The sequence below is a fragment of the Xyrauchen texanus genome, chromosome 31, assembly GCF_025860055.1.
Source record: "Xyrauchen texanus isolate HMW12.3.18 chromosome 31, RBS_HiC_50CHRs, whole genome shotgun sequence".
NCBI lineage: Eukaryota > Metazoa > Chordata > Actinopteri > Cypriniformes > Catostomidae > Xyrauchen > Xyrauchen texanus.
Genome location: NC_068306.1, coordinates 28,703,623 through 28,728,566, shown reverse-complemented (window position 1 = coordinate 28,728,566; position 24,944 = coordinate 28,703,623). Strand labels below are relative to the sequence as shown.

The 24,944-nt window shown below is 36.2% G+C and overlaps 3 protein-coding genes across 3 annotated transcripts in view; 1 reads left to right on the top strand and 2 right to left on the bottom strand.

Annotated features, from left to right (window-relative positions):
• LOC127624612 (protein KIBRA-like) overlaps positions 1–5,458 on the bottom strand; it is a 44,052-nt gene extending 38,594 nt beyond the window's left edge. Inside the window, exon 1 of the mRNA XM_052099402.1 lies at positions 4,519–5,458. Coding sequence (XP_051955362.1) covers positions 4,519–4,637 — 119 coding nt within the window. The 5' untranslated portion in view covers positions 4,638–5,458. The remainder of the gene's footprint in view (positions 1–4,518) is intronic.
• Positions 5,459–13,063: 7,605 nt separating this feature from the next.
• Positions 13,064–13,595, bottom strand: LOC127624913 (nucleolar protein 16-like). The gene is made up of 3 exons (XM_052099845.1): positions 13,526–13,595; positions 13,324–13,430; positions 13,064–13,243 (listed from the first exon to the last, which is right to left on the bottom strand). The coding sequence occupies exons 1-3, from the start codon at positions 13,593–13,595 to the stop codon at positions 13,064–13,066; spliced, it is 357 nt and encodes a 118-aa protein (XP_051955805.1).
• Positions 13,596–19,162: 5,567 nt separating this feature from the next.
• LOC127624621 (G protein-coupled receptor kinase 6-like) overlaps positions 19,163–24,944 on the top strand; it is an 86,282-nt gene continuing 80,500 nt past the window's right edge. The window contains exon 1 of the mRNA XM_052099417.1: positions 19,163–19,388. Coding sequence (XP_051955377.1) covers positions 19,337–19,388 — 52 coding nt within the window. The 5' untranslated portion in view covers positions 19,163–19,336. The remainder of the gene's footprint in view (positions 19,389–24,944) is intronic.

The window sequence follows — 24,944 nt, the reverse complement described above, 5'->3', positions numbered from 1 at the left end:
ATTTGCAGAAATAAATGTTTTCAAAATAGTTTTCTGAATACACCCCCAGACAAACAGATAGTCCCGCCCCCAACTCATACTATTGGTTGAGTCAATGTTGTGGTCCCTCTTAAGACTGGTTGCTCAAAACAAAACATTTGTATAGCCCTAAAGAGGCACAGTGTTTACAGTTTTCATGAACATGTATCTACAAATGGCTTACGTTGTCTCTGCATTTCAAGCTGGAATAAAAGTATTTTAATGCAGATTAATAGCTTTAATAATGGTTTGCTACTGATGTACCACTAGTAGCTGAATAAGAATTTTGTAAATGATAATTCTTTTTTTCTTAAAATAAACCCCCTCACATTAGTTGTTTTTACCATGGCAAAAGAATGAAGTATGTAATTAGGCAGGATTTTTCTGCAGTGCAAGAATGTCATATTGCACAATTTCAAAAGACTTTCATTTACAAGGTAAGCAAGGCAAATTTTGCAATGCCATTACGTTTAGCAGAAGTGTTATGCAAGAAATTAAGCTCTAGGCTTCTAAGATTATAAGGAACAATCCATATTAAATCTGATTGTGTGCAGCACATTACCCAGATCAATCTATTTAATCACAAAAACAAATCTAGACCAGAGGTTTAAGCTGGTTCCATTTAAACCTTTCCACAGTTATCTGCATAAAGTATGCTGTTGCCTTCCACCTCAATTCCAGACTTTCAAAGAGGGTGAAACTGAACTAGCTCCTTTTTCATGTTATGAATAATGAAAGTGCACTCAGAGACCCCCACTGGCCTGTTCTAAATTTAACTCGGAGAGAAAAAAGACTGAGGCTGCTGTGCAAAACACATTTTATCCTTCTCTTTTGCATCCCACATTTCTCTAGACTCATTCGTGGCTCAACTGATTCTGATGATATTTCATCACAGGCCTAATTTATCTCAAGTGTCCTTCAATCAAGACTGCCTTCCAGAGATCTTTGAACTGCATCGCCCTCGATCAAGGTGTTTTATAGATCTTTGGTGATGTTGTCACAATTCAGGTATTACAATGAGAACAATGAATCATGGAGTCCTGAGAATGAATTTGATAAACATTGTGGAGCACTGGCTTGTAAATTGGAAGCTACTAATTGCACCAGGTTTAAATAGCTCTGGCCTAACGATTATCAATGTTTTGAATACAGGGCTCGACATAAAAGGAATAGTTCACCCAAAAATGAAAATTCTATAGTAATTTACTTCACCTCATACCATCCCAGAGGTGTATGACTTTCTTTCTTCAGCAGAACACAAACAAAGATTTTTAGAAGAATATTTCAGCTCTGTTGGTTCTCTCAATGTAAGTGAATGGTGATCAGACCTTTATTGCTCCAAAGATCACAAAAAAACAAACAAAAAAAAAAAAAAACCATACGTAATCCATAACACTCCAGTTTTTAAATCCATGTCTTCAGAAGGGATATAATCGGTGTGGGTGAGCAAAAGAACAATAGAAAAAACTTATATAATAAACGAAAAGTTTATTATCTCCTTTATTACTCTAAATCTCCATTTTCACTTTTCTATCTAAAAGTCACATGTGGTGCTGGTTTAGTTTTAATTTCACACCTGCAAGTGAAAGTTAAAGGAATATTCCAGGTTCAATTCAAGTTACACACAATCAACAGCATTTATGACTATGTTGTTTACCACAAAAATGTATTTTGACTTGCCCCACCTTTTCTTAAAAAAAAAAAAACAGCAGCAGAAATTGAGGTTACAGTGAGGCACTAACACTGGAAGTGAATGGGGGCCAATTTTTTTATGTTAAAATACTCATGTCAATGTCAAAAGTATAGCCAAAAGACAGAAACAACAAGTGTGTAAACATGATTTTAGTGTGATAAAATCACAGCCTTTTCTGTGTGAAGTTATAACCAATTTTACAACGTCGTTGCCATGCCAAGTAATGTCAGCAAACCCCAAAACAACTGTAAAAATGACAATTTAAACAACTTTACAGCTCAAATAATTTAAAGTTTAAAAATAATTAATGTGAGTGTTTCATAAAACTACAAGCATCACATTTCTGCTTTTAAACCATTAAACAATTGGCCACATTCACTTCACCTCACTGTAACCCAAATTTTGGCAATCAACATTATGCAACAGATGCTGTTGATTGCGCTTAACTTGTATTTCACTCGGAACATTCCTTTAAAGTTGAGATTTAGGGTAAAAAAAGGAGTTAGTTTCTCACACACTTACTGTATCACTTGTGAAGATATACATTTAAACACTGGAGTCTTGTGGATTACTTCTATGCTTCCTTAATGTTATTTTTGGAGCTACAAGATCTGGTCACCATTCACTTGCATTGTATGGGCCAACAGAGTTGAGATATTCTACTAAAAATCTTAATTTGTGTTCTGACAAAGAAAATCATACATATCTGGGATGGTATGATGGAGAGTAAATGAAGAGAGAATGACATTTTTTGGGTGAACTTTCCTTTTAACGCTTGCCTGGGAAAAGCAGATTTTTTAAGGAACAACCGTCTATTTTTGTGATATAGCCTAGGCCTGTGTCACTATTTACAAAGTTCATATTCTGCTGTTGAAAATAATCCAAAGAGCATAATTGTATAATACATTTGAACTGTCAATAAAGCTCAAACCTCCTCCTGTTCTACTTTTGCGCCACCAAAGAGGCGCTCTAGCAAACCACAATGAAATCAAAGACTCAAGACCCATGCTCTAATGAAATATAGCAAACACATTCAGCACAACTGAGCACAAACACAGGACATAGCTAAACAATGAGTCAGACACTTTCATTCAAGACACTCCATAAATTCCCCAGGTCATTTATGAGACTCCAACTAGCATTGCACTATGATCAATGTCCAACAATAAAAGTGAGCTGCTTCACCTCTGACGATGGTCGGTCTCCTATCAGACAGAGTGAGATAACATTCCATTTACCGGAGCGCATGCTTTCAGTGTGTCACACTAAAGTAAAACAAACAGTCCGGCTCAGTGTGGTGCATGATAGCATTCGCAGGGACTCTTATCCTGAAGTTATGTGAGGTTTGAATTTCACAGAGTTTATAATTGTTAGTAAATAATGAAAAATTTTCTTTTTTGGGTGAATTATGGGTTACGTTTTTTTAGCTCAACTTTTGCATTTACTAGTTTAGTTTTAAATGGTGCAATGGTGTGTCAATGGTTTACGTCATAAAAACAACATGCGTATTATTTATAAAAGAATTTGAAAAACGTTGTTTAAAATAGTTTTAGATGGGAGTATAGCACGTTACACTGCTGTCACTGATTGATATGTCAACTACATAAATCATGAGTCATGATTCTGATGTTTTAAAGCATAATCTTGATTATAAATTGTAGCTATCTAGAAGTATTTCTAACACTGGACACAGACTGGTACTGGGAATTTAAATTCTTCTATGGGAACACAAAATGATGTTAAGCAGTATGTTAGTCTCAATCCCCATTCACTTTCATTGCAACTTATTTTTCACACAATGAAAGTCAATGGTGACTGAGGCTAAGCTTTTGAGTTCCACAGAAGAATTTGTTTTATATGGGTTTAAAACAAAAATGTGTCATTAAAGAAAGAAGTTTCGTTTTAGGTGAAAAATTCCTTTAAAAATGATATTGCTCTGATGTAAATAAACGAGACAGAAATCAGCCAAAAAGCAAACAAATAGATCACTTTTCACAGCTTAACTTTCACCGCAAACAGAGCTCTTGTTCCAAATTCACCAGTTCAACAAGCACTAAAAAACTAAACAACATATTTTGGCTTTCTTGTTAAAGTTGGCATAGCACTATGGTGCACTTTGAACTTATGCACCTTGACTTTGCAGGGAAAGGGATTAAGAGAATCAGCCTGCGCTAAGATCTGTGGTCCTAGGTACTGGTTTATAACTTTCTGCCATCTCAGTTTCCTGGCTACAAGCAAAACTGTTGCACCACACAAAGGGGGAAACTATGTGGTCCTATTGCTATCATCTTTCCATTTGTGCTGGAGGAGTGCATCCTGTACAAATAAAACACAATTCAAAAGCGGGAAAGGAAAAACTAAAAACCTGTGCTCCATCATTGCAAGGCTAAACTTACTGTATCCCTGCAATCTGAACATACCAAACCTTGAGCCAGGGAAGCTTGAATATTTTCTAATAACCTTAGGCATTCCTGCACAGATTTTGAGTTAAAGTCCAAAGGGAATTAAAGGGTAGTACTGATCATTAGTTCATGGATGAAACAATGCAGTACTTCAAAATCGAGGAAACACAAATGGGCCATTTAGTATAAAAAGCGAAGGCTCAGTTGTGCGCATAAGATTGTTTGGGGTGAGTTGTATCACAAATAATGGATTGCAATGACCAGATTTGGTTAAAGCAACGAGTGCAATGGATTTAAAGAGGTTCACACTTATTGTAATCACTGACTCATAGCTATAAACATGAGCAATGGAGTCAGCATGCATCTTTACACCAAGTAAGCACTTGTGCATTTCCCAGAACGTACCGATCCCTTGGGTCAATCCAGCTGGTGGTTTGATTAATATGGTCTATATAATAGACTTTCCCGTCAAAATCTCGGGCCTCTTCCCAACCCTCTGGCAATGGTAACTCATTCCTTGGCATGACCAACTAGTCTCCATGTAATTTTCTCTGCAAGTCTTCTAAATTGATTTGAAGGCAAACCATGCGTTGCTTTACGTGGAGTGGTCCAAATTTAAACCCAACACATAATGGAAGTGCCATTCATTAACCACGGGAAGAGATGTATTCCATATGATCCATGATAGTCCAATGTGTCCCAATATTCCAACACAGCCTACATTGAGCACTGTTTTCCCGAGTGAATGGCGTTTAAATAAATGGACGAGGGTGTGATGCTCTGAATCGCGTAGCTTTGCCGCAGCGGTTGTGCTTTTGATAAACTCCTCGTTTCTTGTGCATTATCGGTCAGGAGCGCACGAGATCGATCGGCCGATCAATCATCTTTCACCACGGAGCGCCGATGTTCGATGAAAGCGCGTGATAGATGATTAACTTGAGCGAAACGTAAAAAAAAAGAAACTTTCAAAACAAGTCGTACGCGAGTTTTTGTCAGTTAGAAACAAAATCCCTCAGCGTAAAAAAAGAAGAAAAAAAAGTAAACAAGCGAAGAGAGCAGATTAGCGAATATTTGAGCCCGCCTAAAGTTTTTTCCCTTGCTCAACGTCTGCCCACCATATTTTAGCGACAACTGCGCTAGCCTGTTAGCCCCAAAGCTCGTAGTGTAGGCAACGTAAACAGTTAGTTACTCCAAAACAGCGTTAAACAGTCGATGCATTCCTTTCACAGCCGGATCATCTCAGCAGTTTCTGTGAAAAGCAACGTGATTCGTTCTCATTTGTTTTCAAATGCTGTCTTTTCCTTTAAGCGACTATGTGTGGTTTCCCCCGCTGTAGTTAAGATTGGTCGCTATGGTGCGGTTGGAATGGGCTACGTCATACAGGTGACGACCGTAGTTCCTCTAGTAGCAGTTTCTACCAAGAGATTAGTTACCACGAGATTTCGGACATTGACAAATGTGTAACTTTTGTAAGGTGCAAGACGTCTCGTCTTGTATAACTGGTTGTACATTTATTTTGACATTGTCATTTAAAAAAAATAATAATAAAAAAAATAATATGTCTAATATATATATTAGACAATTTTTTTGTACTTCATTTGATCATTTGTAGGCTACTCTCCATTTTGTATTATGTTGGAAAGATGTGTTGTTTGCTTTTGTTAATACACGTAAAGAACCCATAAATCAGTGAAAGAAACAGAAACCGTTTTATCTTATTAATCTTTTATAACTTTCGGCCAAATTAAACATACATAAATGTAAGTTCTCTAATCACAAACGCGAAATTAGGCATTAAAAAAAGCTTGGAAAACACTTTTTTGTTTATATTTATAATTTATTATAATTCATCATTGTTTTATTTAGTTTATCTGTAGCTATATTCTTTTTTCTTATATAGTTTTGTATTTTTTATTTTTATTCATTTATTGTTTAGTTTTTTTTGTTCCACTATATTGTAATTAAATCTAAAAACAGGTCCCACTCAAATACATCAATACTATCACTCTTTGAAATACCGTAAATTGTATTCCACCTATTCGTACTCATATTCGTAATAGAAAACTATTTTATATTTTAGCCTATTGCTATCCTTGGTATTCTCTCAACCAACTTCATACAGTTCCAGCTGGGATGCTTTTTAAACAATTTTGAAGGAGTTCGATAGTTTTTTGCTGTATTATACCCTCACTATCTGAACCAAGTCATTAATTTAAAACAATAATTTTATTATTACAGAATTTCAAATTAGGAGTTAGCATAGCCTACTGACCAAGTTCATCATCAAAGTTTTTTTTTTTTTTTTTTTTTGCAAAACATTGAACATTTACAAACTAATAATAATAATAATAATAATAAAAACACGATTATTTATGATGTGCACACACATTTACATTCACAACAATACCACCAAAATAAAGTTAAATAAAAATATTAAGGCATATAGGCCTACAGTATGTAAATATATACAGTATATAATCAACATGCGGAATTCAGCTTTTTCAGTCAGACTTTCTGTTTGTTTGATTTTTCTCGTAATTTTCTGTACCCAAAAATGCGTTTGTTTAGGCACCACATTGTACCAGGAGTGTACAGACAATTTCACACAATATAATTTTAAACACAAACGCTATCATTTTCAGTTTAAATGAAATCTTTTGTATTACCATATACGATAGCATAATAATAGCCTTTGTTTATAATCGCAAGTGTCAAGTCGTGACAGTTCCGCCCCTTTTCTGTCAGCCGCTGCAGGCAAACTGGGCGCGTGCTTTTCAAAACAATCCGAGGCGGATCGAGCAAAAGCACAGCTCGCGCTACGTAAACATCTATGAATTCCAATCGAAAGTGATCATCCCTATGCCCTACTCACTACAAAGTACAAAGCTCTTGATGTGGGCTCTCTAAAGAGAGCATGGCATTACAATTTGAATGTACCCTTCAATAAAAGTCTTGTAAAAGGGCCCTTTATGGGGGGGGGGGGGGAATACACTTTCTTACTTTTGTTTTAAACGACTCTTCGAGTGGCGTGCCCTTCCCGAAGTGCACTTTAAGGGTGCCATAATGCCGTATGGAGGTGCCCCATTTCATTTCTCGCGCTTCAGGTGAGCTCTTTTCCGTCATATTTCCGTGGCGCTTAGCGCTCCATTTATCGCACTCAGTGCTTTCTAGTAAATATGGACACGCGAGGAATAGGCTATTCCATGTTGCTGGAGGTAAGCATGAAATTAAAGTAATTCGTGCCTTTTAAAGAGCGTGACTCTGTGGAGACAAGACTCTCATTTAATTGATCTTGGAGGTTGCTGTGGATAATGTACGTATATGATGTGCATTTGAATTATGTTTACAGATTTTTTATAATATTAATGCATTGTTTCTAATGTCGAAGGAAAACATAATATACGTAGAATCAATGATTATTTTTAAAAGTACTCCTGCTTTGTCTGTTATGTCTTGTGTTATTTATAGCAATTATCGAATTTGTGTTTATTTAATTTGTAATAGTGCTTCCTTGGTATTAAAGAAATAGTTCACCCAAAAATTATTTACTCACCATCATGCCATCCAAGATGTGCTTGACTTTTTTTCATCTGCTGAATACAAACCAAGTTTTTTAGAAGAATATTTCAGCTCTGTAGGTCCTTACAATGCAAGTGAATGGTGGCCAGAACTTTGAAGCTCCAAAATGCCCATAAAGGCAGCATAAAAGTATTCCATCAGACTCAAATTATTTTAATCCATTCTTTTTTCAGAAGTGAGATGATAGGTGTGGATTTCTTCTATGTAGACCGACTATATGTTGATGGCCAGCTTTACAGAAATGACACTATATACTGGTTATAATCTATTACGAAAGGAAGAACGAAAAAAAAAATGTCGCCAATAAATGCAATACAAGAATAATCATCTACCTCCCACATTCAAAATATGTTATCTGTGTATTCATTTGAAAAAAAGTGTTCTCATTGTTTCATGTTGTGTTTGTCTGACATTGAATGTGTACTGTATGTATATTTTTTGTCTAGGCCTATATCATATAATAGGGTACAGGTACTTATATTAAATATCAAACAATTGGTAAGCTGGAATGTACAATGCATTAATTCACCTGCTAAAAGATCCAGAATTTTAAACCACCTTAACATTAATACGGATATATTTTTATTGCAAGAAACTCACCTTTTGGAACCAGAACACAAGAAATTAACAAATACACAATTAACACAGGTGTAGCAATATTAATCAATAAAAACATAGCAGTTATTAATCATTCAACCATATGTGATAAAGCAGGACGATATGTTAACATCAGCATAACCGTAAACAATAAAATACTGACCATTGCTCATATCTATGGACCAAACACAGATGACCCCCAATTTTTCCATAAATGTTTCTCTTCAATAGCCAACCTTTCCCAATCAGCTATCATAATTGGAGGAGACTTTAATACAGTTATTGATCTAACACAAGACATATCGAATATGCCATAACATTTTAAACCAATCTACAGAAACCATCAAACAATATATGACTGTCCTTGTTCTTGGAGATAGCTGGAGACTTACAAACCCAAACTCAAGAGAATTCACCTATTTCTCAGCAGTTCAGAAATCATATTCGCTTATTGATGATTTCTTAACAAGCAATTCCCTCATACCAGACATCTTAAATACAACAATAAACCCTATCATTATCTCTGACCATGCACCAATCACTATAACTATCAATAACAGGAACACTATAAAAAAAATAATTTAGATGGAGGATGAATACATCTCTTCTTCAAGACAAAGAATTTAATGAATACTTTAAAAAAGAATGGGCATCCTTCGTGGAAACAAACAACACACCAGGCATCTCTGCACTAACTCTTTGGGAAACCACTAAAGCTGCAAGAGGAAAGATCATATTCTACATACAAACACAAAAAGTAACAAAAACTAGAATAAGAATTAGAAAATAAAATACACACATTACACAATATTTCTCTAATAATCCCAATGAACAGACTTTAAAGGATATAAATAAAACAAAAGGTGACTACGAAGATATAAATAAAAGGATATAATTTAAAAAACAATGCCTAAGATATACACATTTTGAACATAATGACAAATCAGGTAAATACCTTGCTAATTTACTCAAACGTAACAAAGAAAAGACACTTATCCCAGTAATTAAGTACCCAGAAGGAAAGACACTCCACACCTTACAAGATATCAATGACACTTTTTGTACATTTTATAAAAATCTGTACAGTAATGACAAAGAACCAAAAATTAAAGACACTAATTCATTCTACCCATTCTAACCACAACCCAAAGAGAATCATTAGAAGAATCTATATCAGAAATTTTATATAAACAGGCTCTCAACTCACTATCAAATAATAAAGCCCCAGGTCTAGATGGATACACACCAGAATTCTACAAACACTTTTGGTCAGCTATATCACCATTATTCTTGCGAATGACAGCAGAAATGTAAAATATTTTTCTATCCCATCTCACATGAACACAGCACTAATTTTGGTTCTACTTAAACCAAACAAAGACCCAACAGTATGCACTAGTTATCGCCCATTATCCCTTATCAATACTGATTTAAAAATAATTAGTAAAGCTCTGGCCACATGTCTTGAATCAGAAATTTCATCTCTCATCTATCCAGACCAAACAAGTTTCATCAAAGGATGCCACTCATCAAACAATACTGAATGATTATTCAACATAATGACCCTATCTAAACAAAACAAAAAAAGACAATAATCATATCACTGGACAAATGCATTTGATAAAGTCAGTCGGTACTTCCTTCATACAACACTTCAAAAATGTGGGTTCAGAAACTCCTTTATTCACTGGATTAAATCATTATATAATACACCACTAGCATCTGTTATAACGAATGGCATAATATCATCATCATTCCAGCTTCAGCAAGGGACTCGACAAGGGTGCCCCTTATCACCATTACTCTTTGCACTATTTATAGAACCTCTAGCTGCTGCAATAAGACAGAATGATAATATGTTTGGAGTTTTATCACACAACACCAATCATAACATTTCTTTATATGCAGATGACATATTACTTTTTGTACAAAATCCTAAAACATCACTTACAGAAATAATTAAACTCATCAACGAATATTCTATCATAACAGACTACTCCATAAACTGGACCAAATCAACAATTTTACCATTGAACATAAAACCACATGACATGAGCTGCAGGACACAACATTCACAATAAATAATATTACATACTTAGGAATAAACATATCCCAGAACCTCACTGACTTGTTTAACCTGTTGAAAACAATAGAAGATGAATTAACTCGATGGATGAACCTACCCATTATAGGTCGTATTGCAACAGTTAAAAAAATCTAAAATCCTTTATCTATTCACCATGATGCCAGTACAACCAACTAAGAAATAGTTTACATCATTAAATCAAACAATTAACTAATTTTACCGGAAAAAAATTATGCTAAAATAAGTAGATAGTAAACACTATTGCTTCTCATCTCATCTACAATACTTTTGCAAGTGGATCAAAAGTGACAGTTTCCAAAACCCATGGATAGAGTTAGAAAAAGCAGAATGTAAAGGAATAACCATACCTGATCTCCCATCACTCAATAAAAATCAAACAGCAAAATGTTTTTAAAAATATATAACGATTAAAACAACACTCACTGCTTGGTGGGGTCTGTTGGTTGTACTCGCCGGCGGTAGTGGAACGGCTCCCAGACCTAGAGAGTTGTGTATATCGGCAAACACTTTATTGACTGGTCTAAAATTATATAAAGCCGAGATGATATTATTATTATTACTACTACTATTAGTATTATTATTACAACTGCTACTACTACTATTATTGTTATTATTATTACTACTGCTACTACTATTATTGTTATTATTATTATTATTGTCACTTTAATTACGACTACTACAACTATTATTATTATAACTATGATTGCTTCAAATTGTCTTGACATCACTCATTGAGTTTATATCCATATTTTTTGTTTCTTTCTCTCTCTCTCTCCACATCACCAGAAAAATGAAATGATTACTATTATACCACACTAAATTTACATATTGCTTAAACATATTACTGTACCTGTATACACTACTATATTTATACATTTTGTTGTTCTTTTTATTTTTTTTATATTTATATGTATTTGTGTGTGTGTGTGTGTATATATATGTGTCATTGGTCTCTTGTATAAGCTGCTATGTCTTGTTAATTTGTGTGTTTTGTTGAATAAATAAAACAGGGCACAAGTCGAACATTTTTGGTAGTTATTACGCCACAAATGCTTAAAAAACTTGTATTGAACCTGGAACATTTCTCTAACATGGTAATAATCTGTATTGCAAAGAGTTTTTACACACTGACTTTTTTTTTTTTTAATCTCTGCATGTGGTCATTTCCAATTGCAAACTCGTTTTAGTTTGTACTGCCAACAAGTTCCCCCGATTGCAACAAATCAGAAAGTGTGTTTTGCCTAAACCATGCCATATTTAGCATATTGTTGTTTATCATATTTTGGCAGTGGATACTTTAGGGAATTATCTTTTAAGAACTGTGATTTAGGCTTCAAATATAGTTGTTTTGAAGTTGCACAACTGTACAGAATACAAATATAAGGCCTCTTCACTATGAAACCAATATGGTGTGGTTATGCAAGTGGTTTGAATACCATCAACAAGCACTAATAACGTAAAGGGAGGACTATATTAAATTAATCTTGCATACTGGCTCCCGGAAAGTACATCTTATTTAAATTATGATGGCTATATAGACAGTCACGCTCCTAAGAAGGAGCTAGATGGCGAAATTAATATATGTGCAAATCACAATTTGAAACATGCCAAAGTTTTATATTTATATTTATATTTTAAATAAAATATATTTTATTTATAATATCTTAGTAGTCACCTTTTGTTCTACCATTTGCAACGCCACTTTTAAAACAATCAGCACCCTTGTACATTCACAGTTCCCGGAAAGAATTTCGAACAGAAGACATCTATTTAACATATACAACAGCTGCCCTCAAACAGGTTCAGACTTCATAGATAATTTAATCTTGATTCCAACCAGCCATGTTTGTTTTATTCAGCATGTGACATCTCAAGATAAGAGTGATGGTGAGAAACGGCAATGTCTAAACACTACTGCAGTGCTGCTTACAATTGTGTACAAATCTTTGATTATCAAATGGTTGTATTAATTTATTTGTTAAACCACAATGTATTCAATAAAGTCAGAATGTTTGACTTTATAAATTGTCATTTTCTGTGAAAACAGTATTTGTTTCTCTTCAAAGCATAAAAACTAAACAAATTCAGCAAGTACTCAAGATGCTCACAATTTTCTCAGAAAGAAGCATTCATCTATTGGATGCTGTTGTTGGGATTTAAAGGAACAGTTCACCCAAAAACTGTCATTCTGTCTAAAACATGTATGACTTTTTTTCTGCGCAACAAAGACGAAGATCATTTGAAGGATGTATGTGGTGTTTTTGTCTGTACACTGCAAGTCTATGGGGTCCAACACTTTCAAGCTCCAAGAAAGGACATTAAGGCAGCATAAAGGTATTTAATGTGACTCAAGTGGTTTAACCCATGTCTTCTGAAGCCATGCAATCAGTTTTGGGTGAGAAATAGTGATTAAACCACTTGAGTTGTATGAATTACCTTTATCCTTTTTTTGGAGCGTGAAAGTGTTGGCCCCACTGACTTTCATTATATGGACAAAAACACGAAAAGCCATGAAAAAATATTTGTTCCTGTTACGGAGAAGAAAAAAGTCATAGGAGTTTGATGAGAGAATTATAATTTTTGCATTTCTTAACAATTCCTTTATCATATTCCAACATACAACAGTTGTAGCCCATAAAGACACCTGCTAAGATAATGTTCTGTATGTCAATTTGAGAAACAGTTCAAATTAATCTCTTCGTTAGGACATCTTGTGGACATCTGAGCCAGCAGGGATGCAATGAATGCAGCATACACCTCAGGATGACATCGTTTGTATAATTCAACTTTCTTTTTTATCTGTTTTCGTGTGTCCTGATAGTAATTCTTCTCATTCCTTGCCATTGCCTGTGACGACAACAAAACTTAGTTACTTAACCTTTAATCATGAAAAGTCTTTCATTTAGACACCCTTATTTATCTCATACCTTGTAATCCTCATTGTGTTCCCAAACCATGCGTTGCACATATTCAATCATGTCAGAGGAGCATGTTGTTCTGTCTTTCCCTTCAAGACTGACCTCTGCCTCCAGTTCTCCACGAAGATGTCAAGTCAATAAAACATAATGCATTGCTTAGTACTTTAGTGGTCTTGTAACCACTCCTTTAGGAGGGTTTTAGGTAACATACCTTTAACGACATAGGGTTTGAGCAATTCATTTGTCTCCATTAGATCGCTTTCCAGTTTGCCCTGCAACATCTGTTAGGCTCATTAAGCTGTAATCAACAAATCAGGCCCAGTTTTTCAAAAAATGTAATCTGGATCAAATTGATCCGGATTTGGAAATCCCATGTTTTGCTATCCAGGATCACCTGATCCATCTTACTTTTATGCCAGTTTTTTAAAAGAACATTGGATTGGATCACTGTGATCCAAATACCAAATTTCAGGATTACCAAATCCTTTTTACCAGAGCCTTAAATGGAACCAACAGTGTAGCCTACTGGCTTAGCAAAGAACAACAGGTAGGCAAAATACCGGTGGCCACAAATAGCCATTGTTTGTTTAATTTTAAGAAACAGAAACACTGTAATAAACAGAAACATTTTACATTCCTTAATTTGTTATAATGTTCAATATAAAAACAAAAACAATACTATCCAATAGTCAAAAATCATTTACAGAACAGATACCAGCTCTTTCCATCTCTGCCTTTAGGAGATGTATCTCCATATGCACATTTTTCTGCTGCAGTTGAGTAAGCAAGATTTGTTCTTTACCCAGTTCAGTTTGTAATTATGCTCTTTCGGTTTCCCATTTCAGAAGCAACTCATAGCTGTCACCATCCTGGTTTGTAGCTGAGGAACGTTTGCGTTTTCTTGTAGGAACATCTTGGACTGTCTTCATTACATCCACTGGGGATCTATCTTCCTCCTCAATCATTGTCCAGGACAAACATTTCCTCTGCAGGAGAATTTTGCTCACATTTTTCTGAAGTCCTAGTCTCTGTAATTGCGGCCTCTCCATCTACTTCTATGCCTTCAATGCCATGCAGAGCCTCTGATTTTTCGCCTCCTATGATATCAAGGACCATATCAGTGAAATCACCCCTCTTATATGGCTTGTTACCTGTTTGGGGTTTCTTGGCTTCAGTAAGGTCTTTCATTTCCTTGGCCCTAAGGTTCTTCCATCACAACATAACTTGTTTTATGGCCCTCTTTTGGCCAGACCCCATGGCATTGACATGATTGGTTATGTCCTCCCAAATGTTGTGTTTTCCTTTTTTGGTCACTTCTCCATCATTTGCAGAGCTGAAACCTACTATAGAGGCAAAATTGGCCCGAACACCCTCCAGCATTGCACAGGTTTCTGCCACAGTGAAATTAGGCCCTTTTGAGTCCATGCTTCCAATTCTTTGATGTAGCCAACACTGATCTTAAAAGCCTTGAGCATGATTGCTTTGGCTTGTGCTCAATTAGCCTTACACCAATCAGATCATTGCTGGTTAATGGGTGACACCATTTAAACACATCATGTCTTTGCACTCATTTCTCTTAGCCTACAGAGGCACCACATGGTGGGTATTGTTCATCGTTACCGTAGGAGAAGGTACCGTCCAACCCACATGAGCAATACACATCAGAAGAACTGCATGCACGTTTTTGCTTTGGGAGAGCTGACATTAAGTACATTGCAGATCTTGTCAGGCCAACACTCCAGCACCAAACCCAAAGGAGTCATGCTTTATCCGTGGAGGAACAGTGCTTAATCGCTCTGCGCTTTTACGCATGTGGGACTTTCTACCAAGTAATTGGTGACAATATGGGAGTGAGAAAAGAAACCATGAGTAATGTGGTGAAGGCTATGTCAGTAGCACTGGGCAGTCTGATCAATCAATTTGTTTCCTTTCCCAAGGATGACCTGACAGCTCAGACTAAGAACAAGTTTTTTCAAATGGGGAACATGCCTAGCACTATTGGTGCTATTGATTGTACTCATGTGCATATCCAAGCACCTTGTTAAAGGGAGTGGGAGTATGTCAGTCGAAAGGGGAGGCACAGCATCAACATCCAACTTGTGGGCAACGCCGACCTCATAATAACCAACTGTGTTGTGAAATGGCCAGGGTTCATGATGCACGTATTCTAAGAGAGAGTGCACTATAAAGAGAGCTTCAATCCCACCGACCAAATGGCATAGTATTGGGAGACATATCCACTCCTACCGTGGCTAATGACCCCTTTTCCAGTTGCAAACACACCTGAGCAGGCACACTTCAACTCCTCACATTGTAAAACAAGATGTGCCATTGAACACTTAAATGGAGTCCTAAAGAGATGGTTTGCGTGTCTTGCAAGTACAACTCAAGGTGGCATGCAACATAATCCTTGCCTGTATTGTTTTGCATAACATCGCCACCAGGCATCATGTCCCTCTTGATGACAATTTTGATGGACCTGAGCCTGATGTAGAACCAGAACAGCCGCTGGAGAAGTTCTGCACAACATTTGATCTGCATAATAAAGAAAATATATGAAAGCGATGAATGCATTTTCAGCAAAAGAGTCGAGTAGCTACAGGGTGAAAATAAAATTAAATGGAGGTTTTTATGGATCCAGACTTTATATAGGTTATATATTATTACATTAGGCTATTGCAAACTGGTCTCAATTCAGTTTATGTCCAGACTAATAAATGCAGCTTTCCAGGTCTCATCATTAAGAATATATTCCCATTCTTTGAATTAATAAACATTATATGCATAGCTACATTTAAACATGCCATTCTCAGCTCAAGAAGTGACGTACCTAACTAACTACCATTTGCAAGCAAATATCTCCGTTTAGTTTTGATTTTGTGGTTTTATATATATTTTTAATTATTGTATTATTTTAAAGACATTTATATTTAGATGATCTATATTATTTATTGTATATATTTATATTTAATGGTTATGTACTGTATAAATGAATGGTTTTTATTATTTGTTTAGTATATATTAACTGTAAGGTCTAAAGATATACCCTCTAGATGCTGCTGTAAACTACGGTTTTATTTTTTACACACAAACAATTAGCATCTTTATGGAATTGTATTTCATAACACATTACATTATACATTATATATATATATAGTTAACAACAACCTGCCGCACTTAGTTTTAGTGTACAACCATATGCGATTTTAACTGATGTTCATGCGTATCTACTCTTAAATGCCAACAAAAGACATACGTGGAACATTTAGGCCTATTATTGTTTGCAACAGGAAATAATGATAGGCAGTAATATATCTATCTATCTATCTATCTATCTATCTATCTATCTATCTATCTATCTATCTATCTATCTATCTATCTATCTATCTCTCTCTCTCTCTCTCTCTCTCTCTCTATATATATATATTTATATATATACAGGTGAAACGCGAAAAATTAGAATATCGTGCAAAAGTTCATTAATTTCAGTAATTCAACTTAAAAGGTGAAACTAATATATTATATAGACTCATTACAAGCAAAGTAAGATATTTCAAGCCTTTATTTGATATAATTTTGATGATTATGGCTTACAGCTTATGAAAACCCCAAATTCAGAATCTCAGAAAATTAGAATATTACATGAAATCAATAAAAAAAGGATTTTAAATACAGAAATGTCGGCCCTCTGAAAAGTATAATCATGCATTTGTACTCAGTACTTGGTTTGGGCCCCTTTTGCATTAATTACTGCCTCAATGCGGCGTGGCATGGATGCTATCAGCCTGTGACACTGCTGAGGTGTTATGGAAGACCAAGATGCTTCAATAGCGGCCTTCAGCTCTTCTGCATTGTTTGGTCTCATGTCTCTTATCTTTCTCTTGGCAATGACCCATAGATTCTCTATGGGGTTCAGGTCAGGCGAGTTTGCTGGCCAATCAAGCACAGTAATACCATGGTCATTGAACCAGGTTTTGGTACTTTTGGCAGTGTGGGCAGGTGCCAAGTCCTGCTGGAAAATGAAGTCAGCATCTCCATAAAGCTTGTCTGCTGAAGGAAGCATGAAGTGCTCTAAAATGTCCCGGTAGACGGCTGCGTTGACTCTGGACTTAATAAACCACAGTGGACCAACACCAGCCGATGACATGGCTCCCCAAACCAACACAGACTGTGGAAACTTCACACTGGACTTCAAGCATCTTGGATTGTGTGCCTCTCCATTCTTCCTCCAGACTCTGGGACCTTGGTTTCCAAATGAGATGCAAAATTTGCTCTCATCAGAAAAGAGGACTTTGGACCACTGAGCAACAGACCAGTTCTTTTTTCCTTTAGCCCAGGTAAGACGCTTCTGACGTTGCTTGTTGTTCAGGAGCGGCTTGACAAGAGGAATACGACATTTGAAGCCTCAATCCACTCCTTGTGAAGCTCCCCCACACATCTAAATGGCCTTTTCCTGACAATCCTCTCCAGGCTACGGTCATCCCTGCTGCTTGTGCACCTTTTTCTTCCACACTTTTCCCTTCCACTTAACTTTCTATTAATGTGCTTTGATACAGCACTTTGAGAACATCCAACTTTGCAATTACCTTTTGAGGCTTTCCCTCCTTGTGGAGGGTGTCAATGATGGTTTTCTGCACAACTGTCAGGTCAGCAGTCTTCCCCATGATTGTGAATTCAACTGAACCAGACTGAGAGACCATTTAAAGGCTCAGGAACCCTTTGCAGGTGTTTAGCTGATTAGAGTGTGACACTTTGAGCCTACAATACTGAACCTTTTCACAATATTCTAATTTTCTGAGATTCTGAATTTGGGGTTTTCATAAGCTGTAAGCCATAATCATCAAAATTATATCAAATAAAGGCTTGAAATATCTTACTTTGCTTGTAATGAGTCTATATAATATATTAGTTTCACCTTTTAAGTTGAATTACTGAAATTAATGAACTTTTGCACGATATTCTAATTTTTCGAGTTTCACCTGTATATATATATACATATATATATATATACGTAATATATATATATATACATAGTTAACAACAACCTGCCGCACTTAGTTTTAGTGTACAACCATATGCGATTTTAACTGATGTTCATGCGTATCTACTCTTAAATGCCAACAAAAGACATCCATGGAACATTTAGGCCTATTATTGTTTGCAACAGGAAATAATGATAGGCAGTAATCTATCTATCTATCTATCTATCTATCTATCTATCTATCTATCTATCTATCTATCTATCTATCTATCTATCTATCTATCTATCTATCTATCTATCTATCTATCTATCTATCTATCTATCTATCTATCTATCTATCTATCTATCTATCTATCTATCTATCTATCTATCTATCTATCTATCTATCTATCTATCTATCTATCTATCTATCTATCTATCTATCTGTCTCTCTCTCTATATATATAGCCTATATATATCGTTTTTTTGTGACCATTGCAAAAACACATCAAAGACTGGACGACAGCAATTTACAAAATATGGGAACATTTTATAAACAATTTAATTTCAAAATAAATGAATAAAAAATTAGGCATATGGGACATTGAAAAGGTTGTAATGATTGGTAAATTAGTACTAAAAAATTGCGAAATGACGAATCCTACTATGACAAAGGGTTCCTCGTGAATATTAAAAAGATTACGTGGCATTCGCCCACTAGCCCTGCTTATTGTCAGTAACGTCTTATAAATATTCATGAGCTGAGCAAGAGCCAGAGGAGTATTCAAATTCAAGCAGGACGCTCGAGGAAGGTTACCAAGCAACGTCAGCATGCCTCGTTAAAATTCATGAGCTCAGCCTTTTACCGTAGTAAGAGCGACGGTAGACGCAAGTCCGAAGCTTCTGGGCGGAGAATCAGAAGAGCGAAACGGCAGAGCCGAGAGTCATTCAGGGTTAATAATATTCCGCCGTGGGGAGAGGGGGGAAGACGAACATACATATATACACTGCCAACCCGGCGACGAGGTTGGGCCTGCGGTGCCTGCCTGCGACCCAGGAAACATGGAGCTCGAGAATATCGTGGCCAACACTGTTTTGCTGAAGGCGAGAGAAGGTAAGACATGACAGCCCGCTTAACCATTGTCACATTTGACAGCTCTGATCTTCAAACGTAGTGCTATCTGTCTCAAAGTGATGGGGATTCCCCCAAAGGAAGTTAGGCCAAGTAAGACAAGAGCAATGCATTGACATAAATGTATAGTTAATTATTTGCGAATCACCTCAAATGTGAGAATTACTCTGATCGTGATGTGTTGCCAGCCGCGTGCTTTGTTGGTTTCCTAACCTTGAAAATGGACACGCGAGCATATAAAAGATGGACCTGTCAATCGATAAAATCCCGCTATCCATCCCATTTCTGTCCAAGCCTGTTTGGATTTTACGCCGTTTTGTGTGTGTGTGTGTGTGTGTGTGTGTGTGTGTTATGTGTATACACGCTCTTAGTTTCTATTTAAAGGAGAAGCGATAAACACACCGCTTTCATATGCGTAATGCACTGACAGGAGTGCTGTTATTGACCGCAGTTATTAGTGTACGTGTGCGCGAGATAAGCAAGTCAATTAACTGGGCGTTTGAATTAACCGTCAGTTATAACCGTCTCATTGGTGTTGTAGATAGACTGTGTCTCAAAAAACGAGTGAGCTGCCTATATAGACTGCATTTTTGGGCTAGTTCTGTGATAGTCAAAAATGCTGTCTAGGTAGGCAGCTATTATTTATAATTTTTCTGCAGACATATTGAGATGAGGGAATCCTGATGTACTTTCTCGTGTTCCAACGTTCTTGCACTGCACACTTGGGCTACTACATTTGTGTACATAGTGTAAAGTATACGACATTAGTGTGTACTACTATGCTTTTAAAATATGTTCGATGGTAACCATAATTTTCCAGTTGTCATTTATTGTTATTACTGTAAAATAATTATAAATAAGTTAACATGAATATAGGCATATATCCTTTTGTTTTTGTTTTTTTAATTTGTGTGATCACTGATTCCAAGTACCACAGTTTTATAGGATCAACAATAACTATTAACTTTGGTGTTTAATGTAATCTTTGGTTACCGTGGTACGTAACCAAACCTGTAAGGGCATATTGAAGGTAACACTATTCATACTGCATTTAACAAGCATCAAAATGCAGGGCTCGACAATAAGGACTGCCCGATGGCCCGGGGTCAGTGTGAGAAAGAATCGCGCCAGTGCTACATTTATAACATTAGTACAAACAAACAATAAGCGAGAGAGCACAAAAACTACATGGAGCGAACAAAGTCTTCTAACTGCAGAGCGAGCGTGAATATTTATCTCGCAAAGATGTGCAAATGCATAATATACTGGACGTGCCAAGGCACAGTCACATGCACGCACAAGATCGTGCAGACACCGAGCGCACTCTCTTAGCACCGTTCTTGCTCTTTTCCAAGTATCTTAGCAGCAGCTATTACCAATGTGTTGAAAATAGCAGGAAAAAAACACACTTAATGAATATCATAGTGGGATATAACGTGTTTTGCAACATTGTAAGTATCCCTGCACATTCTATGTTCAGTGCGTGAAATCCCCACATGGTTTTTACACGTTGGTGAAAATTAGTAATCCACACATTGGAACACAAGAAATCTTTCTTTCTTTAGGACTGAAAATCCATGTCTCTCCATGCATATGTCTCATCATCATCTCTCGTAAAGGGATGGAGTGCTAGATTTATTCCCACTGTAAAAAATACAAAAAACACATTTTCTCTCATTAATTTGCCTTTAGAGATTAAGCGCCGAATGAGACATAATAAACTTTGTTAAACCCCAGTTATACACGTGTCTGGAAATCACGAGCTGCACAATATCCAAAATGTAAGTATACATTTAATTAGGTAATGTTTTAAAACATGAACATTCATTTGACATGATAATGGCATTTGATATGAAAACAAGCAAGATCACTATGGCTATTAGGCTATTATTATCAGAGCTGTTCCTCTGCAGGGTGAAGATGAATATTTGAAACGGTCTATTTTATATCATCATCCTAAAACACCTGTTACATGTCTAATTTCTGGACCATACAGGTATTTTTGTTTTTGTTCTTTGTATATCAGTCAGTGTTGGTCATGTTTGGGTTGTATGATTACATGTTATATACACATTTTTAATTCACAGATTAGGCCTAATATCTACCTACTGTATATTACACATCACAACAGATTTAGTAGCAAGTCTGTTCTCTCAGCCAATTACCAAATCTTTAACTCTGTGTTTAAATCTTTGATCCTTCTTGTGAAAACACTACACCTGGGCAAATGTTGCATGACTAAAAGGATGACCAAAAACCCATCATCTCCTCCACAGAAATCTTGGTTTAAAAGCACATGTGTAAATGGCAGGACGGCTGAGGTTAATATGATGTATTTATGAATTTATATCTGTAAAGCAGATATATGGGATTACATAAGGCATAAATCATATCTTGCAAATTATAAATGTGATTCAATTTTGGGGGACATTGTATTTTAAATATTTTTCTCCACAATTTGGAATGCTCAATTCCTTAAGTGGCATAGTGACTCGCTTCAATCTGGGTGGCAGAGGATGAATCTCTGTTGCCTCCACATCTGAGACCATCAATCCGCGCATCTTATCACGTGGATTGTTGAGCGCATTACCACAGATACGTGGCGTGTGTGGAGGCTTCACGCTATTCTCCGCGGCATCCACACACAACTCACTACGCGCCCCACCGAGAGCGAACCACATTATGGTGACAAAAATGAGGTTACCCCATGTGACTCTCCCCTCCCTAGCAACTGGGCAAATTTGGTTGCTTAGGAGACCTGACTGGAGTCACTCAGCATGCCCTGGATTCGAACTCATAACTCCAGGGGTGGTAGTCAGAGTCTTTACTCGCGGACATATTTTTTTAAAGCCATGATGGTAAAAACAGCTATTTGTCATTTTTGTGTTGGGGCCAGTGAAAATTTTGCAAGGGCCAGTAAAAATCTGAAGCAATCCTTCCAAAGAAAAAATCCTTAGCATTGAACTCCGTAGAGGCATTCATGAGATTTTGAAAGCTGTCATCCTTGATAGTTTCCATTTAGTCACTGGGCTGTATGATTGCTTAAAATGTTTATTCCTCTTTTTTTAAGATGCTAGCTTAAAACTAACACTAGCATATCAAATAGGAAGTGTAGGGCTGCGTATTAAAATTTCACTACCTACATTTTGATGATTCATTTATTAATTTTTTTATATTTTGTGAAAGTAAAGAACACTATTAACAGTAAAGTCCAAAGTGTACTTCAGTTAAACCCAAAGTATATTTTGGTCAGACGCGACCAAACAGAGTGCTCGAGCACTGAATGCGCATGGGCTGATTTTTCTAACTGTGTTTACTCTGAACACGCAGTATACTTATGCGCCTGGAATTATTTGCACTAATAACTGGGTCCACAAGGTGGCAACACTCACTGTCACAAAGAAGCGCAAAGATGTAATTGCTGGTAAGCAACAGGGGACAAAGGTGGAATCAACAACAGTGGATGTGCAGATTAAAGGTCAGGAGGAGATACCTGCATTTGTGTAACTCGAATCTGAAGGAATATAAAGACATCTTTATGGTCTAAACTTCTGAAGAGAAATAGTGCAGTATCTCATAGCACATACATGGGTAACACACGGCCCATGGGCCGGATCAGGTGCTCCACATGGTTTAAAGTGGCCCGTGTCTCATTTATTGTAAAAGGGTTTTTTTTTCATTGGATATTTCAGTTAATGGGGGCCTAACGCGTCTCCACAAGCTTTTAACATGCTCAGGGTTGCCAGATAAGAGACGCAACACCCCCAGTTGTTATACTTATTTTGTGCAATCTGGCAACCATGCACGCAAGTGCGCTTTTTCTATCTCTCGCTTTCCCTTTTGAACAAACTTGCCGATCTGTAGTGCAATATTCTGATCGGGGAAAGAGTTATACGGGTACTCTGATTCTCGGCATCATTGACATGCAAGTCAAAAGTAAGCCAGAAACGAATATGTATATGTATTATTTATTTGTGCAATTTAGAAATGTTAAAGTCCCTTCGCACCTGTATGTTAATGTAACACTTGCAGTAATCATTTATCATAATCATGCAGCCTGTGTTATTCAGTTGTGTGCTGAAAGTCAAACCATTGTGGAGACCCGCATCATGACACTTTTAGCGTGTAAACAGGTAAAGTTCTAGAAAAAAACAAGTAAACTCACCCGCTTTGCGACAAACATTAAAGTTCTATAAATTTCATTTTTTTTTTATTAAAACAGACCCCTGATGTAGAGATTGTTAAATTGAATAATAAATTAACAGGGAAGTAGAGATGGTAAAATAAATTTATAAGCTCAGCCTTTATTCAGTTTTTTAATGGCTGATAGAAAAGTATCTATCTTTGTAGAGCAATACAATACGTTAGGCAATTGCAGAATAGTCTCACTAGTCACAGATACACTTCAGAAAATTGAGTACACAACTATTTCTAGGCTTAAAAGATACAAAACCAAATTAATGCAGAACATTGTATCTTAAAAGGAATACAACGTGGCTACCTATGCACTACTTAAAGCCCTATGTGGCCCCTTTACCAAAATAGTTGCCCACCCCTGTCATAGCACGCATGCGCTAACTGCATGTATATGAGCTCGCAGTCAAATTGAGGATACTTTAAATGAGTGTTCAACTGCACATACGCTAAGTGTTTAGCATCAAAACCAAAGTATACTTTGGGCTTAAGACTTGTTATTACATCTTATTAAATTCATTATAAGTTTAACTTCCCAAAAAAGAGTTTCACACCTTTTTCTCACCATTCTTTTCATGTCTTTTTCCAGATAACATGACAGGAAGTTATGTGATTACAGGGACACACTCAGACATATTGTAGTTTGATTCTGGTTGTTTCACTGATAGAATTGCAAAATTTAACAACTAATTAACAACAAAAGCATTCCAATTAAAAGGAATATTTTGTGTTAAATACAAATTAAGCTCCATTGGCAAATACACAATGGTTGCCCTATAGACTACAATAGTAAGTGCATTTCTGTATGTTTTTGGTTTGCTTTTACAAACTGAAGTCAAAAGTGCTTCTTTTGTAGAAGACCGCATGCCACAAATGCTCACAATACACTGAATGTAGTCAAATATTTATTTAATACAATATATGAATTTAGTTGGAACACCTTCATTGTCAATTTTTTAGTTTATTTTATAATCCTGTCAGTGAACCCACCAGTGTAATAAGACTTGTTCCACTTTTCTTGGAAGAGCTCTTTCATGGAAAAGCTTTTGAATTAACAAGAAAGAAAAGTGTTTGCTGTAGTTTCAAATTTTGTTTCTTATAATTTTTTATGATTGATATTTTGAATTGTTTTAAAACAGAGGCATTGTTTGTTGTGTTTGAGGCAAGTTTTGCACACAGTTAGACTCTTTTACTTCTGGACTGAGGCTGCATAAAATTTACATTTCACAATTTGCTTCTTGGCCACCTCCCACAATGAAAATGCGGGGCTTGCCACAGTACTGGTACTGTAACCTTTTCACTTGAAACCTTGTTTTTTATTATTGCAAATGTAGAATGTGGCAT